At 41.2% G+C, this 23,862-nt stretch overlaps 2 protein-coding genes and 1 long non-coding RNA gene across 3 annotated transcripts; 1 reads left to right on the forward strand and 2 right to left on the reverse strand.

The window, feature by feature from the left end:
• Positions 1-2,214: 2,214 nt before the first annotated feature.
• txndc11 (thioredoxin domain containing 11) lies at positions 2,215-12,849 on the reverse strand. The gene is made up of 13 exons (XM_076091597.1): positions 12,492-12,849; positions 11,314-11,410; positions 10,919-11,038; positions 10,292-10,389; positions 8,819-8,948; positions 8,530-8,623; positions 8,225-8,337; positions 7,911-8,114; positions 6,874-7,570; positions 5,794-5,966; positions 5,549-5,661; positions 5,300-5,380; positions 2,215-4,898 (listed from the first exon to the last, which is right to left on the reverse strand). Exons 1-13 carry the CDS (start codon positions 12,614-12,616, stop codon positions 4,385-4,387), a joined length of 2,559 nt encoding a protein of 852 aa, XP_075947712.1. The 5' UTR covers positions 12,617-12,849; the 3' UTR covers positions 2,215-4,384.
• On the forward strand, positions 12,712-14,604 carry LOC142949771 (uncharacterized). The gene is made up of 2 exons (XR_012954077.1): positions 12,712-12,925; positions 14,462-14,604. It is a non-coding gene; the product is annotated as an uncharacterized LOC142949771 (long non-coding RNA).
• On the reverse strand, positions 13,514-22,975 carry LOC142949770 (bifunctional apoptosis regulator-like). The gene is made up of 9 exons (XM_076091598.1): positions 22,798-22,975; positions 20,288-20,591; positions 19,310-19,408; positions 18,970-19,063; positions 17,088-17,260; positions 16,757-16,901; positions 16,285-16,464; positions 15,571-15,767; positions 13,514-14,885 (listed from the first exon to the last, which is right to left on the reverse strand). The coding sequence occupies exons 2-9, from the start codon at positions 20,581-20,583 to the stop codon at positions 14,693-14,695; spliced, it is 1,377 nt and encodes a 458-aa protein (XP_075947713.1). The 5' UTR covers positions 20,584-20,591; positions 22,798-22,975; the 3' UTR covers positions 13,514-14,692.
• Between the last annotated feature and the right edge of the window lie 887 nt (positions 22,976-23,862).

Consider the following 23,862-nt stretch of genomic DNA (forward strand, 5'->3'; position numbering starts at 1 on the left):
AATACAAATCCAGCAGATGTAAATAATGAAATTCTCGATTAGTTGATCCCTCTAGAGCAAGTATGTATGCTCATAATATATCTGCTTTATTTTGTTTTTTTGCTGGTAGTTCAGTTTTTTGAATTGTTAAAATGAATGGTGAGATGCAGACAAACAAATGAAGGTGACAGTTTCTGCTGTATTTGTGTCGCTGTAGTATCCATTTTTTAAATTCCGCCTTTCTTTAGGAAGGCTTATCTTTCCTTGAGCTGTATTGAGATAAATAATAAATGCTGATTGTGCAACGATTTACAATCATCAAAGTTCATCACTTGCTTGGTCACAGTTTATTATTTTTCAAGCGTTTGAAGGGAATAAGTTGTCACAGTCGTATCATGTCATCTGTGCAGGGCAACATACAACAAATATAGTTACAAAAATCATCAATGAATATAGAACATAAGTCTGAGCTGTAAGCACGTTTCTCCAATCTAACTGTAAAACTCTGAAGGCAGCAAATAACAAGACATATAACAATGTTAGTGGCAGCTGCCAGGTTCAGTAACACCTCAGCACCAACAGCAAGTTTTTTCATCCACCCAAAAGTGTTTTACAGCCTCGCTGGGCTGCTGGCATGGCTGTAGTCACACATTAGGAATAACATAATGGAGCGAATGACACTTCATGCCTTATACCCACAGAAGAAGAGTCCTCCAAAGGAAAGGTAGGTGAGCAAACCAGACGATTAGTCCACCTTGGAGACAACGGTCTGATGGCACTTTGGACAGGCAACGTGAACTGGACTGTCTCCCAAAGCGCTAGCGGAAACGAGGATGGAGAAGACCAAAAGGATTGACAACATGTTAAGAAGAATCACAATCCCAATACAGGAAATGATGAGGATCAACCAAAGTGCTCTGTTGAAACTGTGCTCCACAAACAGACGGTATAAACTCACCAACTGACACTTGTGCAAACAATTCATAGCAGAGATTTCAGTAAATACAAGCGACAACAAAACTAGAGACAAACTCATGATACACAAATAAAAACAAGGATCAAATGTGTATCATGATTCAATTAATAAATAGTTTAATAAATGATGGTGATCACAAATGTATCTTAAATACATCGTAAATACTAATCAGTATATTTACACATTAACCATTTTCAAATACGGCAGAGTACTCACAGTCTGTGAGGAGGACAGTCTGACTGCAGTGAAGGCAGTTTTCCCAGCGGAGGCCACTTTCCCTGCCAACCTTGTTTACTTCCCCCCGGAGTCATGAGATTGCTGGAACTTGACTGACCGAACCCTGTGACAAACCCAGTGAGCGAGGAAAATATTTTACAACAACAATTCTACAACCATAGATTTCCTATTTCCTCTGTGCATGAGCTGGATTGTGTGCCTCAGCTGGATTATGTCCTAAATACAAAAACCTTTAATTAACATGGTTTCATTAGTGTTATTTGTCTCTATATCTTTGGGCACCAAAGTCTTTGTCTAAGATGGTGAAAAATATATAAAACTTTAACGAGATATGACTAAAATATTTTTTTAAATAAATGTGATTTATTTGAGCTCTTAATATCATTTTTTAAAGGTCTGAACGGGAATCTATCTTTAACATCTGCCAAGGAAATAATTACTGCTGTTGACTTTTGTGCCGTCTCGGTTCAAGGCAGCTAACTGCATAAAGATCACTGTTTTTAGAAATATAGCTGACGTACTAAAGAGGTGTGTGAAGTATTTAGTGTTTTTAAAAGCTGCAGCAAAGATGTGAAAATATAAAACTCTGTGGCGGAGACTTGCAGTGCATGAATAAGCCTCCATTCAGACTGAAATGAACAGCACATGACTGCTCCAAATTAAATCGGGCATTTAGCTCTTTGCTGAACATAGTGAGGGTACGGTGTTCTTCCTCCTCAGCAGAAAGCCCACTGGTTCCCTGAGGAAAACATACATCTTTTAAAATAGGCCACAAATAAAGGCAAGAAATAGAGGCGATTTATCCATACTTTCCTCTTTGTCTCTGCAATGTTCACTCTATAGTGCTTCTTTGCTGCTATGTATTCAGAGAGACACAATTGTCAAAAAGAAACCGAGCAGGACTTTAACATCAACGATGTAATCAGAGGACATATTTGTATCAATTGCACTGATTTTGTATTTTCTATTTAAGTGAAACAAATGTCGGCCCCAATTCACAATACCTAGACATCACCGCACAATAAGTTGAAAGATTTTTAATCAGTAAAAACAGGTGCAATATTTCACATGTAAACAATTGCAGCATCTCATTTTCAATACCTGAATAGTTACAAAGAAATAAGATTTTAGTGACTCAAGGATTCCTGTAAAAATAGATCAGTTCAACAAAAGAACAATATCCCTTAAAAAAAAAAAAAGTGTTTGCTAATTATTTAGAGTGCTCTAAGGCTCACCTCCAGGTCGGTGAGCAGGTGCCACATCTTCAGTATTAAATAAGTCTCAGCTCCATTAGTAGCCCTCTGTCCCTGCAGCGATTCTACATCACTAACCTGTAGTCATACCGCTGCACATCAATTAACAAGCTAAGCACTGATGGGAAACATCCTCGTCTCTCAGCTTGTAGCAGCATAATAGTGGCTTTTATAGTTACTTCAGTGGCAGAGAACCAGGCCAGTATTTCTAATACTCCCTGCACTCCCTCCACATTTACATTTTGTCCTGATAAATTTCAGTATAATGTACTTTTCCACGGTACTTATTCCATCAGTACAGCCGGAGTCAGGCGCTCCACTTTGCCTCTTTTCCCCCCCAAACGATAATAAATGGAAATTTTGCCCATTTTCAAAATGTTACTCATATTGTCATCGACAGCCCAAAAAATAATCAATACGTGTACTGTCTCTTGTGAATAAACAGTAGTACGTGTCTTTTCGGACGCACTGATCTGTAATTACCACGTCACTTCCTGAGAGCCCATTTGTCGGTTTGAGACGCGTAACCTCATGTGACCAAATGATGATTTGTGAGAATGATAGTCTGAAAAACTCATTTGAAAAATATATTAGGGCCGAGTGGCATCTTTTAACCTTTAAATTAATGACTTATTGACGTTACTACCGCATTGCATTGTGGGATATTTATGCCGTTGTACAGTTTCTGCTAAGTGTTATATTTCATTGGAAATCGTATGCAATTCATGTACTATTGGTTTCATACTAAGGTTTCGGACATAATAAAAATAAAATAAAATCGCCTAATGTTTTAGTGTACTAAATAGCGTGTTAGTGTGGAAATTTGGACGCAACCTTTCCCTTTCAGAACCGAGAACACTGCAGTAGAATAAAGCTCTTTTGGGTATAAAAAAGAAAACATGCATTGTGTGCGTCAAAATCATCTCTATGGAGCAGCTCCAGACGTTATACTTGATAACATCGTCTCTGGTTTCTGGCCTTGAGAGAGAGAGAGAGAGAGAAGCTCATGTTCACAAATGTTGATTGAACTAATAATCCCTGAATATAACATATTGGAATTCTTAATTTCGGTGGTGTTGTCCTTTAAGCTACCATGAATCAAACTGCCTCCGTCATCATTCCTTTCACAGGTAGTAGGCTTTTAATGTGGAAACATCAGGAAGTGTTGATCAGCAGTAAGGCAAAGAAGGAACAAGTGAAATCATTTAAGATTAAAAAAAACAAAAAACAAAAACTATGATGAAAACATTTCTCTTTAAAAAAAATAAAAAAAGAGAAACTGTAGAAGAGTGGTGAGTACATCACCAGTCTGTTGATAGAATTAGTGATGTGGAAATTATACTGGATTTACCATGCGAGCTGTTGTAGTAAGCTACAGGTCATTTAAACCCCCTCAAGGTTTTGCTCTTTTTTGAGACAAATTATTTGAATGTCGCCTTTTGTATGTAAGTTAACGGCTACTCAGGGAATGTAGAGAACTGGGCTGCAGGGTCTGTGTCGAACGTTTAACTCGACAGAAATTACATTCTTGAAAGCAGTTGGCACTGAATTCCCATACTAGTGTATTCCTACTAGTGGATGAGCCCACAATCATGACAGCACCTCAGAGTATTCTGTCTCTAACAAACACTGCCGTTTCCCCCTCGCTACCCATCCACCTTTTTTAAAGTGTTTCCTTGCTTCTGCCCTGACTTAGCAGCAGTCTTAGATTTTCTTCGGACAGATCACAGCTGTCATTTCATCCTTATTCCTCATTCGCTCTTTTCCATGAAAATGTCCACAAATTATCAGGTCATATTGCTCCTTGGGTTTTACATGACGTCCTCATTCAGGCTTTGTTTTGCTCTCCACATCGCAGGTCTAAACATCATTTTTCTCATCCATTCCAGTCCGTCTTTCCTATCTCCCCCTCTTCTCAGGTCTCCCTGCAGACTTGTGGTCAGGAGGCCATATGGCTTCTTTTCTGTTCTGCCTCTTTTCTCTCCACCTCCACCTGCTCTTTAACATCAGTCCTGTCCTTCAGCGCCGTCAGCAGGACCCTGAGCAGCGTGTTCTCATTCAGCAGGCTTTCAGAGGTGTCCGCCAGCTCCTCCAGCCGCCTCACCGCCTCCTCGAGCTGCCGGCTTTTCTCCCGGTGCTGTTCCTCTAAGCTCTGCCTTTCTCTCCGCAGCTCCGTGTTCTGGGCCTCTAAGCTGAGAGCGTCAAACGTCAGTCGGCGGTTGTCGCGCCACAGCTGCGCCAGCTGTTGGGAGAGGCGTTCGAGGGCGTGACGCAGCGCCTGGACCTCTCGCTGGAGTGCCAGAAACTCTGTGCGGAGGACGGTACCGGGATCGCTAGAACCCGGCGCTGGTTTGTCTGCATATTGTACAGAGCCAGAGTGCTGCAGGATGAAGCGGAGCAGGTTGGGTAACGTGATGGGCAGGTCGTCAGGAAACTTCACACTTGAGTGTTTTCTAGAAGAGAGACGAAACAGAAGAAAGAGTGAAAACTGACATTCATAAAAAATTGTGGTGACATTTTGTTTTTGTGTGACAAAATCTTTTGGGGATAATAAAGTTAAGTACAAAGGTAACTAACAATTTTATTATCAATTAATCTGCCAATTATTTTCTTGATTAACTGATTGTTTGCTCTATAAAATATATATCACAACTTCCTGAAGCCCGAGGGGACATCTTCAAATTATTTGTTTTGTCTGACCAACGATGCAAAAACCTGCATATCCTTAAGTGTGAAAAGCCATAGATGTAAATATATATATACATATTTTTTTTTTGTACTCTGGACACTGCCAGCCAAATGTCCAGGCATTACTGGAAAATACCATCTCCAAATGTTTGTGTGCGTTTCTTACCTGTATTTGGGAAATAGAAGAATAGAGGGAACGTGATCCACCATGAACTCCCATGGGAGGTCATTACGTGCAACATTTACCCTGTAGCAAGAAAATGTAGTTATATTATTAAATTTTTCTTAAAAGGTTGGACCAGAAAACTAATGTTGACCCGTTCAACTGAAATTAAAACTACCAAAAAAAAAAAATCATATTAAAAACACACAGTACTGCGACAATACCTGCATCAAGTCAAACATGAAACTGTACCTGGCCACAGTGATGGTGCCGTTTCCCTGTAATAATCTGGCCAGCTGGATGATGACGTGGTTGAGGACAGAGCAAAATCCACACCACTGAGTGTAGTAGAACAGCAGCACATCCTACAGGAGACAACACACACACACACACACACACACACATTTGTATTTTCCTCCACGGCTCAAGTCCGTGATCTCGATACTGAATCCTTCACACAAATAGATGTAGAGTGGACACGTTGGGTCTCTTCTCACCTTTTGGAGGTCCATGACGGCGGGCAGGAAGGAGGAAGTGGTCAGTTCTGTGATGAGGAGGCGTGGAGGCAAGTGCTGCCTGGTCTCTTCCTCCCCTCCTCTCTCGTCTTCTTCTCCCACCAGGTGTCTCTGTAAGAGGCTGTACGGAGCACTGAAGTTCCTGATGAAGGCCTCTTTAATAACATACAGACACACACGCAGAGTGAAAACAGAGAATTAGTACGATGGATGGAGAGACGCATGCAGAATGGTTACATGAAATTGCAGATAACCATGACACCTTGATTCATGGTGCCGACTATTCCCTTGAAAACATCTGCACAGACTCAGTATGCAAAAGACCATGAAACTAAGACATGAGCTGATCTGCTGATATGCATAATATGCAAAACTGCGGTTTGCCTCAGACTTCTTTGTCTGACGATGCGTTGAATTTGCACTTTGTACACAGAATCGTTAAATATAAACAGACGCGGTAACCACACACTAATCTCACTCCTTAACTTTTCATTCGGCTCTCACAGAAATGAGCAGGCTCTCCGCATGAAATGAGTTTCTAAACTGTGGCTGCAGCCAACCTGATGGGGTTTAGTACACACAGTCCAGACAGGCCCTTAAACTACACATCTAAATCTGGAGTTTAGCAAAACTGATTGAAAAGCCTATTATACTGCACGATAGACATTTTTCAATAGAAATACGAGTCTATGATGAGTGTAAATTCTTCTATGCTATAAAAACACGGAGAACAATGGATTTTAAATACATCACTTTTGTATTATAAGCTACTGGATGGTAGATGATTTTTGGCTATTAATCTCACATTTTTAGTGTAGATGGTGACATGACTTGTCTAAAACTGTGGTGAGTGAAGCATTTTGCCAGATTTCATTGACTCAAAAGGAGTATCGGGGTCATTGTGCTTGAAAGAAAACCCTATCGCTCTCTTACGACCTTCGAAATGTGGCCATTTGGATTTAGACGTGGTCTGGAGATACATTTCGAGCACAGCCTCGGCCTTAAGACCTACAACCCAAACAAAACCACGTGATATGAACGGAACCACTGCCCCAGTCTTACCCAGAGACTCTGTCAGCGTGGCTGCCGGGCTGCGGTGGAGAACATAATTAATCTCGTCCTTCAGGTTCACGATAGTTGCAAACAACCCGTCACCAGCGTCCTGGTGAAGAGAAGCACTTCGGTTGCCGGTCGCCCCGAGCCTCACCGCCAGAGGCCAGTTCAGAGCAACATCCAGCACATAAAACCTGAGCGTCCTGTTGGTCTGACACCGCAGCCCCGTGATGCCGTCTGCTCCCTGCTGAGGGGCGGAGGACGGAGGGATGGAGGAAGGAGGTGGTGTAAGGGGAGCTCTCTGCAAGTCTGGCTCCTCTTTGGCTTGTGACTCATTGAGTTGAGGTTCTACTTTTCTGCAGCAGGCACTGTATTGACCAAACGGGCTGTAGCCGTTCAGAATGTTGCTACAGCCCGCTGAGGTTGCGGTTTTCATGGACACAGCAGGTAGTCGGTGTAGGCAGCAGTGTCTGAGATAAGACTGCAACGAGAGGTCTCCTCCCTGAGCCGAGGAGGAGAAAGAGCAGCGCACAGAGGAGCTGGTCGGGCTCGACCGTGACAAACTGAGGCACACCTCGCACACACTTGTACTGGACTCCGGGAGAAGAAGTGACTGGCAGCACAGCGAATGGGAGGGGAAGCTTTTGTCCAAGCTGGAGTGGTTATTGTTGTGACAGGAATGGTAGCGCACAGCAATGTCTGCAACCTGAAACAGAAAGGCACAGACAATATATAAAAGAAACAAAAGGAAAGAGAAAAGATAAGGAAGAAAAAGACAAATAGGATTTAGCAATGAGTAAAATGAAATAAAAAGATAGAAATCAGCAAAAATACAACAACACAAATCACAGTACAATAAAATGTAAGTGCAGCAACAGAGCAGTGTAAGAAATGAAGAAATTGTTCCAAATTGAACTCGATAATAGTCAAAGTGGCAAAAATAAACGCTTTTAGCTCCATTTTAAAAGAGCCGAGAGCTCGAGTAGATCTCTGGGAATGTGTTCTAGATATGTACCCTCTGTGGGGTTTTTTCCATCCCTGCTCACCTGCTGTAGTATGGGACTCGGTCTGGACATGAGTGGATTGTGCGGCAGGAACAGCAGCAGTGCAGGACCTTTAGTGAGCTCACGTTCCAGGAGACGGGACTTTGTTCCTGGAGGCTGCAGCCACTGGACGACGGTCTCGAGGTGTTCAAACACCCAGCTACAGATGGCCTCTGATGTGAAGTTGCGTTCACTTCGAGGGAAGATCTAACAAAAGGGAAAGGCACAGATGCCGGTGCAACACCTTAGTAAACATCCAAGATTACAGTAACATGTATCCAGCGTTTAATAAGATCTTCTACATCAGTGCTGCTCACCAAAGAGGAGTTAAATCTTCTGTAGAGATAGACCGCTTCATCTTCTTTTAGCGAGATGGCCTCTGCCACCTGTTTGCTGGTCACAACCCCAAAACGTATAACACCACGGAAATCTGCACCAGAAAAAACAGAGACACTCAGGGCTGGAGACATCGACATTAACCACACCATCATAGCACAGTTCTTATCAATCTACTGCTATCGTCACTGTTAAAATGACCCAAGTTTCCCCAAAACCTGGTCATCTAATCTTACATACTTGAATTGAAAACGTCAAAACAACTGGCTGTATGATGACTTCATACCCCTTTTTAAGGCCTGCAGTGCAGAAGACAGATATGTGATGTACCCCGGCGGCTGAGGAGAGGAATTAAACTGGAAGAAACCCACCACTCGAGGCTGGAAACACACAAGAAAAAACCAATTAGAATACATCACCTGTGTAAAGACGCAGATTATTCAACAACACTTAAGCTTTCAGGTCGTTCCTTAAAGATAGCCAACATTGGCATAAATGTGACTTTTTCGACCAGCACACACAGTTAGGTCAGTGAGTAAGTCGCTCTCCATCAGATGGCCTGAAGCCAACAATACCTCGTGACAGGAGAGGAACTCTTCCAGTGTGGCTCTTGATGGGAGGTACGTGAGCGGTGTGATGACTCGGAGGATAAAACTTTCTACATACGGCGCCACAACTGGACCTTTGTATTCTATAGGCCCAAACCTGCAGCAAAGAAACACAAAGAAAAACAATATAATGGATCAATTTGGGAATCTCGTACCAACTGCTAAACTGTACAAGTGGAGTTATCCTTAAAAATAAAGAATACAACATTTACACTCAGGAGAAAAAGCCTTTAATTAAGTGATGCCATTGTTCAGGGCGTCGTCTTCGACCACGTCAACTGATCGTGAGACTCATCAGGAAACAAAGTTCAGGGGGAAACCGTGGAAACATTATCAACTGGACGACAACAAACCTCAGCCACTAATGAAGTGACCGATGTTCTAGTACAACACTGAACGCACCACGAGATAAAACAAGACAGCAAGTGAAGCCGGCAGGGTAGCTAAGTCAACACGCTCTGGTCTTCTTGGTCATAAAAAGTAAAACATTTAAATTGGAATTGAATATGCTGCATCGTACTTTGTAACCATATTAAACGTGCTCTGTGAAATACTATATACACAATAATAATACAAGCATTTATTAAGTGGGAGTATTTGCTGCTTTTCTATCTTTTGTATCATAGTAAACGTAATATATTTGGGTTTTGAACAGTTTGAAGATGTTATAGATAAAATGATTAATCAATTAATCAAGAATAATCAGAGCGTTCCCCGGTAGCTCACCAGGTAGAGTGGGCCCCCCCCCACGCATTGCAGCCCTCTGCTGCCTGTCGTCCCCTCTCTCTCTCCCCCCCCACCCCCACCTCTCTCTCTATCTTTGTCTGTGTGATAATAAAAGGCAAAAGAGCCCCAAAAAAAAAGAACAAAATTGGAGAGACCACTAAAGACCATCTTGCTCTGGGAACACACCAGCTGTGTGCGTCTTTAAGTCTATAAATAAAGTAAGCTACAGTAGACCAGCCCAGCCACTGTCTTCTCTAAGATACTGAATACACCACACACACACGTTAAATCACAAAAATAGATTAAAGCCGTCAAAGCCAGCAAAACAATACAAAGCAAGCTGACTGGATAGCTGTTACAAAGTAAAAGCACCTGGCCTGCTAAATGAATTTAAACTAAAAACCTATGAGATTTTGGGGGGGAAAAATGGGAAACAACAAACAAAAAATGTCCCTGGCCGGACACGAACTAACGAGACGTTGTGATTCACGGTCTGCACCCAAAAACCAAACCAGGGTGCCTCGATTATGGCAAATTTTAAAGGAAGTAAATGACTTACGTGACGACAGTTTGAAGCTCATTACAGTTCATCAAACTACAGCGATCCTACAATCAATGTAAAAGTCACAGTTGTTCTGTTCCGTTGTTCACGCACCCATTATTCCCCATCTGTTCAGTTAAACACAAATAACTTCGAAAGGATGAGCGTCTCACCTTCTATAAAACAGATGGATGATCGGGTACTGATAGAAGCGGTTCTGCTTCCTGCATTTCCCATGATTCCACCAGCAGTTAACAGCCACAAACTGCACCTGTGTGTGTATGTGTGTGTGTGTGTGTGTGTGTGTGTGTGTGTGTGTGTGTGTGAGAGAGAGAGAGAGAGAGAAAGAGAGTTTAACAAGCAGACCAGAGTGTGTTATCACTCAGACAGACGTCCGATCAGGCTTTATTCTGTCCCATTTACAAATATATAAGCCCCCAAAAATTTGTTCCTGAAGAGTTAAATCCCAACAGCCGGACACACAGTTAATAGTTAATTACCTTTTTGTGATTTTAAGGGTTGATTTGATTTTATAATCCCAACAGATTTCTATAAACTTCATACTAACTCTAGTATCTATTTGCGGCTGTTGTCAGTTTATTTAGATTATTAATGTAACCTCTACAAAATACTACTTTTTCTTAGCACTTGAGAGTCCTTGAAGCCTCTGATGTTTACTGACAAGCATGTTACTGTAACAACAAGCCTTGGTTTTCTGCTACCATGGTGGTCATCAGACAGGGCAGCTGGCTGCTACTTGGTATTTCACACTCCTGCAGAGTGAGTGTCGTGTTCAGTACCTGTTTGGCCAGATTCTTTGCCACCTGCTGCACTTCCTGCCGAGCAGCCATCGAGTGAGCACACCACGGTGCATAGAAGAAGATGAGAGACACCTCCGCCACGCTCCTGAGACGCTCCACCTGGAGTGTAGGTGTTAACGTTATGGACTTAACCACTGTGCTGGATAAGACGATGCTAAAGCATATGGGCAAGTGAGACGAGGACAGGAGAAATGTAATCGATGCAAGGCAGAGTTAAAGCTGTATGCACTCTGTGGCCTCGTCCCATTGCTCCTCTGTTATAGCCATCCTCAAACTCCATCTACCATGCACATTTTACATGACGTAATGAGGGAAATTCCGGTATCATCTGACTCGTGTTAAAGCGTTTTGCATCAGTCGTCTGAGAATCTCACCTGGTCGAGCTGACCCAAGTAGAGGTCCACTACCGGGGCCTCGGCAGAGAAGAACCGCACCGGAGGCCGAGCTGCTGCCACCACATCTTTAGCACGGCTACAGAGCAAAAATAATTTGATGTTAAATGCGGAAATAAACAACGACACCTTAAACGACTAAGCATTTCCAATCTGGGGTTGTCACAGGTGGAGCAAAACTGCCACAGTCACAGACGGAGGAGGTCGGATGCGTCAACATCATTTACCATCGCAGCCGATAAGACGGAAGACAAGTCGGTGTCATTTAGTGCTCCAATGATTTGATGATCAATTGATTAGTAGATCTACAGAAAATTAATCACCAACAATTTTTATAAAAACATGCCAGGAATTCTCTGGTTTGTTGGTTTTTGAATTAAATCTATTCACGGTTTTTAACCAGACAAAAACAAATCACAATAAATAAGACTTTAATATATTCAAGATCAGCTGCGTAACATAATGAAGACCCCAAATTGGTTTATGGAGCTGGAACTAGAGGATGTTTGACATTTTATCAATAAAGCCGAATGATAGATTATTTGACAAATTGTTTAAGTTCTACAGATTTAGTTGGAAACACTTTTGTCCTTCTACTTCAATAATATCATGAATGCTGTACTTTTACTTGTAACAGAGTATAGTTACAATAATATTGCTGCTTTTAGTCAGTTAAAACTTAAATACTTCTTCCACTACAACCGGATAAGAAGCAGGATGCATCTGAGGTCATTTGTTAGAAACAAGAGTTTCATGTTTCAGTGTCAGCAGCGGAGCTCTCCACGGGGACATACATCTGGGTTGTTTACTACAGAGTTACGGTGGTTACACTGTTGTCTTTGGTGTCGTTTACAAACACAGAGGCCAACAACTTACTAAAATTAAGAAACTTAAGGAACGATGCGCCCTCGGGTAGTTCACCGTCTGTTAATTAATCCTCTTTCCCTAAAGTTCACGTCCGTCTCAGATCAACTGCACAGCATGATTAAGAGCCCAATTAGTTACAAGTAGCTACACTATAATCAACAAGAGCTAATTTACGATCCCCTGATGCTAGAACAACACAAAGTATCCAATATGTTCGGTCACGAATGCCTCACGTGAGTCACAACAACACTTACTATACATATGCTCTGGTTCACACTACCGACTGTTGTTACCTGCATGTGAAATGGACAGCCAGTAAGAGCAGGACGCCGAGCACGATAGTCCCGCAGAGTAGACCCGGTCTACGGGCCATCAGAAACAGCACCTGCCGGAGAGACTGCCGCACCCGGCGCAGCATTACGCGCTGTCAGCTCTCCGTGCCATTTATACGCCCCGGACACTACTCAACGCTCCATTTGCCTAACGGGGGCGAGGGGGCGAAGGGGGGCGGGGGCGGAGAGGAGGACTGGTTCGACAAGTGGGGCACGGAGTCAACCTGGATTGGACATGGGTGCTTGCTGGTGTGTAAGGCAGTCAAAACGATTCAAACACGGTCGAACCAACCTTTCTTCCCCACGTAGACTTCTGACTTCCGCAACAATGACGTAGAGGGAGAGACCGTAAAATGCTGTGGGCCATTTAAAAGCGCACGGTGCGTTTAACGGCGGTAAGCTCGGTCAAAAATAAATGTGTTACTTAGGTTAATGGGTTGTGTGTGTTGTATGTGTACATACGTTTCAATTTGTCCGCAGTAATTGCGTTTGTGGTTATTTTTGCGTATCGAGTCTGTCGTGCTCTTTTTAGACAGTCCCTATGTTGTTATGGTGAGAGAACACCAGAGGGCGGTCGTTTTCAATCAATGAAACTTTATTTATACAGCACCTCTCTCTCCTAACTCTTATGTTTTAGTCATTTAATCAAAAGACTGGCTAATAATGCAGGTCTTTCAAGTTTTATTATTATACAATTGATAGACAGATATGTATGTAGATAGATATGTAGATAGATACTTTATTAATCCCGCAAGGGGACATTTGTTCGCTACAGCAGCATTATGATACAGGTACGCAATCATCAATTAAAGTATTTAAGAAGTAATTTGTTCAATAATCAACATTTCTTTTTCTGCCGTTCAGATCATCACATCCCCAAACTGTGTTTTACCTCTTCTTATAAACAGAATTGTCTTCATTAAATTTAAATTGTCCAGCAATTATATATGTCATGAGAAAAACAAATCGACACAACAGGACAATATTATTTAAAATCTTTATTTTTCCTTTGTCATTATGGAACAGTGAAGAACAAAAATCACAGTGTAGAACTTTTAAGTGCAAATGAACAATGTAAAAAATAAAGTCTTTCATTAGCTCTTCTCACCCATCAAATGGAAACGTATACGGTTTCTAAACAATAAAAAAGAAAAAGAATGCAACACAATGTTTGTTGGCAGTACCAGAAAATAAAATAAGCTATGAACAGTTTCCTCTTAAAATCATAAAAATTATAAAAACATCTGTATCAGCGTCTCAAATTGAAGAACATATGTTGCATTTCAAATCTAAGTGCCACATTATGCTGAAATGAAACGCCTGGAATTCCCGGAATGCGCTCAAGTGTTGAACATTTGCTCGTAAAGACTTTGTTTCCGTTTATGCTTTAATCAGCCGAGGTTCCCATCAGGCTGCAGAACTGCAAACCTCAACATCCGACACATTTCACAATGATGTCACCATACGTCGTACAGTGAATTTTTCAGACAGCTCTGTGGCACCGAGAAAGCCCGAAACCGCACTAAAGGACTCGGAGAACTAATTGAAACTCATGCAGAATAAGGATTTATATACACTGATAACGCTGCTTCATTCAAACTGATACTTTAAGAGCAGCAGCTGTTCATGTAATTGGTTGTGGACAACATGCCATGAAGACACATAATAAAAACAATATATCTATACTCGTTTTGTTCCACCTTCAGTCTGTGTGGTTAAAAAAAGCTCAGCGGTCACCTCAGTGCTACAAAGCTTTCATGAAACTCAGGCTGTGTCCAGTCTCCAACGACCACGTCACTTATCATTTGCATAACTGCCCTCTAGACCGTTTAGGCAATGTGGTTTGTGAATGCACTGCAGTACTTCTAATCAATGTCATCACAGATATTTCACCGTTTCTCATCTTGTTGGTTCCGTTTCTCCTTCACCAGCTCAACGCCCGTCTTGTTCCTAACACGGCAACCCTCCAGCAGAGAGACAAGACCGGAAGCGAGAAGATTTCCTTTCCAACAGCAAATAAGCCAGTTTCATGTCACATGAGTAAACCGCTGAAAATAAACACTTCTCCTCTTCAGCAACTGGATTTCTGGCTTTTTTCTTTTCTTTTTTTAATTTGCTGTGAACTGTACGGCATTAATTGGGCACTGACTGCATGCAGTCTGCTACAGTGCCTGTGTCTCTGGGTGCATTAGCTGCTGCACCACCAGGTCTATGTTGATGATGGGGCTGAAGTAGAGAGCCCAGTAGAAGAGGCAGTTGCACACAAACTGAGGGACAAAAGGCCACAGGAGGGCGAAGGCAAAGCCCTGAGATAACGTCTTCCACAAGTGGTTCCACATCTTGCGCGGCAGAGACCTAAAGAAAGTGGAAGATACAAGTTAGTGCATGTCGCCTTCTCCAGCACAGGAACTGACCGACCTGTACCTCAACGTGCACAGTAGCTTGAAACAGTTGGTATACAAGGCTCCAGACTAACTTTATTCACCAACGACCCAGAACTGTCCCGGAACAAACAAAGTAATTGTTAACTCTTTGTTTCTTATTGTCATCTGTGCTAGTTATTTGCATAAAACACCCAATTCAAATTAAGAGCTGGTGTTAGGAAGTTAAAGGGGTCAGAATTCTTAAATCCATCTTGCATTGCTGAGAAAACATCTCCATCTAACAACTGTATTCATTCAAGTTTCTCGCTCAAAAATAACACACATCATGATAACGATATCATTTACCTTTCGCCCAATAGTCATTTAGGAGCAGCGGACGATCAATCAGGCCATTAACATATTACATTTCCCAGTAATGTTCAAGTAGTGTAGGAATTTTCAACTATGCAACATTTTGAGAACTAAGGAAGCAAACGCTACAATCACCATATTTATTTTCTCTTGAATAAAAAGAATAGAAGCTTAGAAGTGCCGTCTCTTTACCCTGTAGTCTGTTCATGGTGAGAGGACGCTAGCTTTGTTTGTTCTCTGCTTCGCCTTTGCATCTCGAGCGTGACAGGCGTTTAAAATATATTTAAAACACAGAGTGTGTGTACCTGATCCTGGCTCTTGTCCAGAGTCTCCACAGGGCGCAGCCCTCCAGCACAGACAGCAGCATGGCGTTAACAATGATGAAGCGAGACGTCCAGTAGTGGACGGCCAGCCAGTCCCACGCAAACTCTGCTATCAGCTGGTACGGAAGCAGCAGGTACTTTACCAGAAACTCTGCCCACTGGCGCCAACTGGGCTCCAACTAACGGACACGGGGACAGCACAGAGAACGAAAGACACACACACAATCATTACAGGCATGGATGTCAGACAGTTAGATCCACCATCACTCCGTCACACAAAGACAATCTGGTGGAGAAAGCATATTTACATGCAAATTAGAATTCAGATGTTACGTTAAGATGATTCTTGCTGTGATATTTTAGTCAGAATGAAGTTATTATCACTTATAACTGCTAGCATGATGCCCATTTCAAATTTGGCCAAATATTCTAATGTTTGTTTATCTTCCAGGGTGTGTTCATGAGGAAAGGTGACCTGGATCCACCGCCTCTGTTTGCCTACATTATAGAATCCCAACGTTTAAGGCCCCTAGGCCTCAAGACCAACCCGGATCTGGGTAGTGGCTCATTAGGAGCGATGTCTGACACCTGGGTTAGTTAGTGCGAGTGCTCACTAGGGACGTTCCTAATGACGCATTTCACTGACGTTCAATGAACTGAGAGAGAGAGAAGCACCCGCGGTTTGTAAAGGGTCACCTGTGCGTTGAGGAAGCTGCTCTCCATTGACTGGCCGATGTGTGTGATGGCCGGACAGCAGGTGTGCAGGAAGGGCAGGAAGGTTTCCGAGTAGTCGAATAAGTACAAGTAGAAGAGTGTGAGACGAGGGGAGCGCTTCAGTGCGTACAGCAAGAACAGGGACTTCCCTGCATTGATAGCCTGGCAGAAAGCGAGAGGAGGACACACAGTTTGTCAGCTGTTTGTGGAAGAGATATGACAAATAATATGACAGACACACTATTTGGAGATTCAGTTGTTAGAAACTCAATTATAGAGCATTTCACGCGTTACGTCATTAGTGCATGGTACTGTAGTGGAGGTGGAAGCAAAACATCAACTTATTATTTACTCATTTAAGGATGAAAAGAAGTAGTAAAAGTGCAAAATAAGGGACGCTGAAAAGGTGAATGCTCAGTGGTTTCTTCGTCGTGGAGCAGAAAGGACTCCTAACCTTGTATTCCCAGAGGTTCTGCGGAGGTTTGGCCCCCAGGGCTTTAACTCGGTCCAGTTCTGCCAGAACGGCCCGTCGGTGAGCCTGATTTTCGATGTTGTAAGGCGGTTTTAACAACTCTTCGTCCCCCAGCATCAACAGCAGCCTGAAGCAAAGAAAACCAACACCACGTCGGACGAACATAAGGATCCACAACATGAGGGCGGTCTGTGCAAAGTATAAACCTCATCGTAGAACAATGCACTACAGTTAACAGCTCTTTTGAGCAAACGCACCCACTCACATCCCAATATGAACGGAATCCTAACACACACAGAAAGTCATTCCGTACCTCCCGTTGACGTTCTCCTTCTGGAAGGGTTCTCTGTAAAGCTGGGCCCAGGGCCCCAAGTGTTCCAACCAGGACACGACTTCCTCCGGCGCCCAGTGAGACACCGGTTTACTGATCAACAGGTCATGGGGCTCCACCACACCGCTGCTCCAGTGAAACACCAGCACCAGCAACTGGAAACGCACAGACATACAGAGGAGGTACAGTGAACACTCGTTTCAGATGCAACGAAAAGGTTTGGGTCACAAAGCTGTTGTTGGTGAGGAGGAGGAGGAGGAATGGTGGCTGGAGTCCCTCTTTAGGCCAGACTGGTGCCAACTACTCACACAGTTCACAGCTGTGGTTTTGCCTCCAGTTCATTCCGGTGCTGTGTCGTGTACATTATAAACCTGAGTCTGTAACGAAGGTGGACCCAGACTAGCAAGGGATTGGTGGGCATACAAAGTCACATTAGTCTACTGTAAAATTGTAATAATGACTAAATTGAAAGCTCAACATCCACTTGAAATGATAACATTAGGTATTCTTATCCTGGGACTTCTTCTCCAGCGTGATTAATTCAAAAAACCATTATCTAATGATAAAACTGTACAAATCTCAGTTTCCAGGCAGTGTTATTGTCCAGAGCACTGAACGGAAGCCAAGAAAGTCAAAAGTCATAATCCACGAAGCCAAAAATATCCAAAACAAACTGATGCTTTGCACACAGAAAAAGAGCCAATAATGTTCATTAATGATAATATTTAATGAACTGGGGTCAAACACAGGACCAAGCTCTCTTCTGTTTACATGCTGCCAGCAGCGCACAGACACAGACACACACAGACACATGACACACAGACACACACACACACACACAGAGACACACACACACACACAGAGACACACACACACAGAGACACAGAGACACACACACACACACAGAGACACACACACACACACACACACACACACACACACACACACACACACACACACACACACACACACACACACACACAGAGACACACACACACACACAGAGACACAGCCACGTAGCGAGACACACAGTCATGTTGCTCCCAACTGCCACATGGACAAAATAAACATGATCTGTCTACATGATGTGAACACTGACCTCTTCATCCACTTCTGTGATAACTTTGAAACATTTCATACCACCGTTGTTAAAATAAGCTCAAAACACAGCCGGTGAATTATTTTAAACAGAATAAACAGTGTAGGCGTAACATTACCTGAGCAACTTATAAAAGGTCAGATTTACAATGATTTTGTCCGTTTTATGGAGTGAGAACAAGAAGGGGAAAAAACTCTTCAGTGAGAAATTATATATTACAAAATAACACTGATTAGTGATGCAACAAAGCCTTGACTGCATACTACTGTATATCTTATGGAGTATGCATCGAGTAAAACATACATTTTTAGGACATTTGAAGAAGAGATGCACCGATCGCAATTTTCTTGGCCAATTTCCAATTATTTAAAAAGTCTGACCAGGCGATTCTGATTTTCTTTCTTTCCTTCTAAGAACTGTAATTGACAGCATGTAAAATATTCTTTCATTGAAAATTTAAATTAAATTGTATGTTCATAGTAAAACATTAACTGTTAAATAACTTTTTTAATACATTTTCTCCAAAACTGCACCAAGTTACAGCACCTTCTCTCAATCTCACACAAACAAATCTCAAAATAAACATACTCCAGGTTACTGGACAAATAAAATAGTGTGTGTGTGTGTGGCTGAGACTCTACGGTCTGTCGCTTTGAGCGGGATGTAAGACCATCCTCGTGTGTTGATATGAGCAGCAAAGGAATCGTGCATACGAGAGACTGCTCATGTCAACCTGTGGCTGATCAATGGGTACATCGTACTTACAGCCACACAGCAGAGAGCAGTCAGGACTCCAGAGAAGAAGAAGCCGGCTCCTTTCTGCTGGTTTGTCCTGGATCTCCCCAAGTTGTCACCGAACCTAAACACACGTAGAGATTCAATGGAAGGCAGCTCTTTTGCTTCAGGACCAGGTTTTGACAAGGAAGAAGGATGCATGGAATTTAAAAAAAAGACTGCATCTATTATTTCTCTATGCTTTCTGTAGTAAACAGTCCATCGTGAGTCTGACAACGCTGTAGGAGTGCAGTGCTAAATTGACAGAGTACACTTTTGAGTGTATACTAAGCTGACTGCTCCAAAGCCTTACACCATTATACTGTCCTACCTCTGGAAGGCCAGCAAGCTCCGGGAGATTTTGGGGTTCGCCTGGATCTCTGCTCTCCTCCGCTCAACGACCTCACTGAACAGCTTCTCAGTTGCATCCCTAGAGAGGAGAGCATTAAGTTAACCAGTGCAATTAGTAGATGAAAGGGAAATGCTCTGTGGGCTTTTCTTTAGCATCAACCTAGTTCATGCACCACAGCCATGTGGAGAAAAATGTATAGTTGGTCTGCTTTGTGTTTGAAACAGTTTAATTACTAGACAAGTGAAAACACCCTAATAAAGTCGTTCCCTTTCCCAGACTAGTGTCCGTTACAGTATAGCGTTACAGCGGTCATTTCTAACACCAACTCCATACATCTGAGTACATTCTTCCATCGTGATGTTTTCTTCCTTCTACTCTCTAAATTCTTGACCAATGAACAAAAGATATGTTTAAGTGTGTGACTTTTGTTCACCGAAGTCGTTTGCGTGTTTGGGAATCGTGTGAAAGTGAAACCATGCAAACAGACTGCTGTATGAAACAAAAACAATGTTATCTTGGACCAGATGCTGAAAGGGAAAGTCTGACGCAGGTTATGTGGAGCATGCATTGTACTGTCTCACTCATCATTCATTAGGCAGACAGGCCAGCAGAGCGGTAACTCCAGCATATATAAAATGATACCCAGCCCCCAACTCATGGAGGTGCATTTGAACAACATCTTGTCTGTGTCTCTCTCACTCACACACACACACACACACACACACACACACACACACACACACACACACACACACACACACACACACACACACACACACACACACACACACACACACACACACACACACACACACACACACACACACACACACACACACACACAGGTTTTTTTGTCAGTGGGTCTCTGTTCTCTACTGTACGGGAGAGAAATGTGAACACTGCGGTCAGAAAAGCAAATATTCATTCCCTGATATGGTCTGGCTGTGAAAGGCATACCTCAGCAGTATGTTGATTTTAGGAAAGCCTTCCCACTTCTCCCGGCACTCTGGGCACTCGTTCTTGCGAGAGGACTCCCACCACAGAGCCAGACAGTGGCGGCAGAAGTTATGGCCGCAGGTCAAGGTGGTGGGGTTCACCAAGATGTCGTAGCAACAGTGGCATGAGAACTCGTGTTCCGAGATGTCGGTGGTGGTGGAGGGCTTCAACTGAGGAGAGTCAGATAAGCGAGAGGGGGCGTCCATTGATGCTTCCAGACCATCGTCGGATGAATCCCACTCCATGTGGTGCAACATATCCAGGTCTGAGTAAGAGGAGCAACAAGGTCACAAAATAACTACATGGAGAAAGTGTGTGTAGTCTCTAAAAGTGTCTCAGAGACAACTGACTAATTGGTTAATGAGGTAATTGTTTCAGCACTGAAAGCTCTTCACTGCTCTACTACACAAAGATAGTGTAACTTCAAATGAACACAGACTTGTTTCCTGTGATGGATTTCACAACTCCAGCTAGTTCCAAGAGTGTGTATATTATTTCAATGCCATACGGAATATATGTTTGTCATTGGGTTCAGGAAATTAGCAAATGACAGCTTGTGTAATGGCTTGATTTGTTGCATAATAGAGCTTACTTCCTTAGCTCAGTTACACATGTATCTTTTTGCAATTTCAAACATCATCTAGTAGCATTAGAAAGCAATGAAGGAAGTATTGCTAATCCCACTTGAAACAGGTTTGGACAGATTATAACTAAATGGATTGCAACATACCTAAAATTATGCAAGAGTGCAATCATAATTCAATACATCGCAGCAGTTTGATGCGATATTGAGATCACGGAGCCCTGCTCTTTGGAAAAAAACTATTTTAAGAAGCCAACTGCCACAAGACGGCCTGTACTAATGGAGACGTTGATCTATTGAGTTTGGCTGAACAGACAACAGGCTCAATAGGAATCACACAGAGATTTCAATCCTTGATGTCAACACAGTACAAATATCCCTAAACACATGCAGATATTTATTGGACGAGTTACGAAAAGAAAAGACTCAATGAACGTTTTAGTACAAGTAACGTTACCTTAAAATTGTTCAGATGTAACATTACAGGTACTTGAGTAAATGTATCTAAGCTACTTAGTTAGATGCCTTAGCTTTATATAACAAACACTGAGTTGGTCAGGACCGTTACTTTAGACACTGATAACTAACATATATATATATATATATATATATATATATATATAACGTTATATATATATATACACATATATATAACGTTATATATATATACACATATCTATATAACGTTATATATATACACATATATATATATATAACGTTATATATATACACATATATATATATATAACGTTATATATATATATATACACATATATATATATATATAACGTTATATATATACACACATATATATAACGTTATATATACACACATATATATATAACGTTATATATATACACACACACACACACACACACATATATATATACATATATATACATATATATATATATATATACATATATATATATACACACACACATATATATATACATATATATACATATATATATATATATATATATATACATATATATATACATATACATATATATATATATATATATATATACATATATATATATATATATATATATATACATATATATATACATATACATATATATATATATATATATATATATATATATATATATATATATATATATATATATATATACACATATATATACACATATATATATATATATATATATATATATATACACATATATATATATATATATATATACACATATATATACACATATATATATATATATATATATATATATATACACACATATATATATATATATACATATATATACATATATATATATATATACATATACATATACATACATATACATATACATATATATATATATATATATATAACGTTATATATATATATATATACACACATATATATAACGTTATATATATATACACATATATCTATATAACGTTATATATATACACATATATCTATATAACGTTATATATATACACACATATATATATAACGTTATATATACACACATATATATATAACGTTATATATACACACACACACACACACACACACACACACACACACACACACACACACACACACACACACATACATATATATATATATATCTATCGTTACTTTGATAGCAGCTAACGCTACCGTAGCTATCACAGCCTGCTCTGGACGTTAGCTGTCCTCTGTAACTAGTTAGCTACTTAGCAGCTAGTTAACGTTAGGTCACGACACGTAACGTCACTGCTCTCTAAAGCAGAAATAACAGGTAAATGATAAATCATTCGCGTTAAGACTGATATGCTAGTTAATATGCCAGCAAAATTATAGCTAACGTTAGCATAACAACTAACGTTAGGAAGGTAACTGCTGGTCAAACTGACAGTTTTACCTTACCTCAGGAATGGCCTTTGCTGGAGGATGACATAACGACGTGGTTAAAATAACTCAGGTGTGCTTATCGTGAAATTAACCTTAAATCAAAGGTAAATATTCAGCTCGAGCAGCTGTCGCCATGGCTTCGATTCCGCGATGCTGTGGGAAAAGCCCCCTACGCACACGTACATGCGCACGTCCGCGTCTCCGCATGCGGGTATACCTTGATACAGCGCTCGTCATCGTCACATTGGTCACGCGCTCACCTATCCCCGCTGCCTGGAGGACGGAGGAAGAAGATACCGTCCGTAGCCTGCCTCGCCTGATGTTGTGTAAAACCAGCTGATTTTTTTTCAGCCATGTGTCTTTTTTAAAGCGGCTTCAGTTCAAAGTTCAGACCAGATTCCGTCACTGAATATCAGATTATTGGACTGAAGCGTGAAGGTATTAGCTAACAACAAAACAGTAACCTATTAACTTACACGTGGGCTCTGTGGGTACAGGATGGACCATGATTCATATCAGTGGTGGGAAGTGCGTTTACTCAAGTAATGCACTTAAGTACATATTTTAGGTATTTGTTCTTATGTTTGAATCTTGTTGCTACTTTATTTGTGTACTCCACTGTGATTCACAGCGGAATATTGTTCTTTTTATTTAACTACATTTCATTGGACGATTTAAGTTAGTTACTTTTCATTTTCCCTCTGGAATTAATTGGAGTATGCCTTAGAAGTAGGCTATAAAGCTGCATAAAATGGAAATACTCAAGTAAAGTGCATGTACTTCAAATGTGTCGCCTAAGACATACAATAACGTAAAAATAATCCTTTATTAGTCCCACAGTGGGGACATTTACAGGAGTACAGCAGCATAGTGGATAGTGCAAACAAGAGACAGTAAAAAAATACGATCAAAACAAGTATTATAAATAAGTAAATAAGTATTAAAACAGTAAAGAATATTAAATAAGTAAAAATTGTATATATACAGAATAATTGCAGTATTACACAGTATTTATATTGCACAGATGTTTTAGTGTTGTGTGTTCTACTGGGAGCATAGCTCGTTGTGCAGAATTTAAGT

The sequence above is a fragment of the Anarhichas minor genome, unplaced genomic scaffold, assembly GCF_050575085.1.
Source record: "Anarhichas minor isolate MPS153535 unplaced genomic scaffold, ASM5057508v1 ptg000014l, whole genome shotgun sequence".
Classification (NCBI taxonomy): Eukaryota; Metazoa; Chordata; class Actinopteri; order Perciformes; family Anarhichadidae; genus Anarhichas; species Anarhichas minor.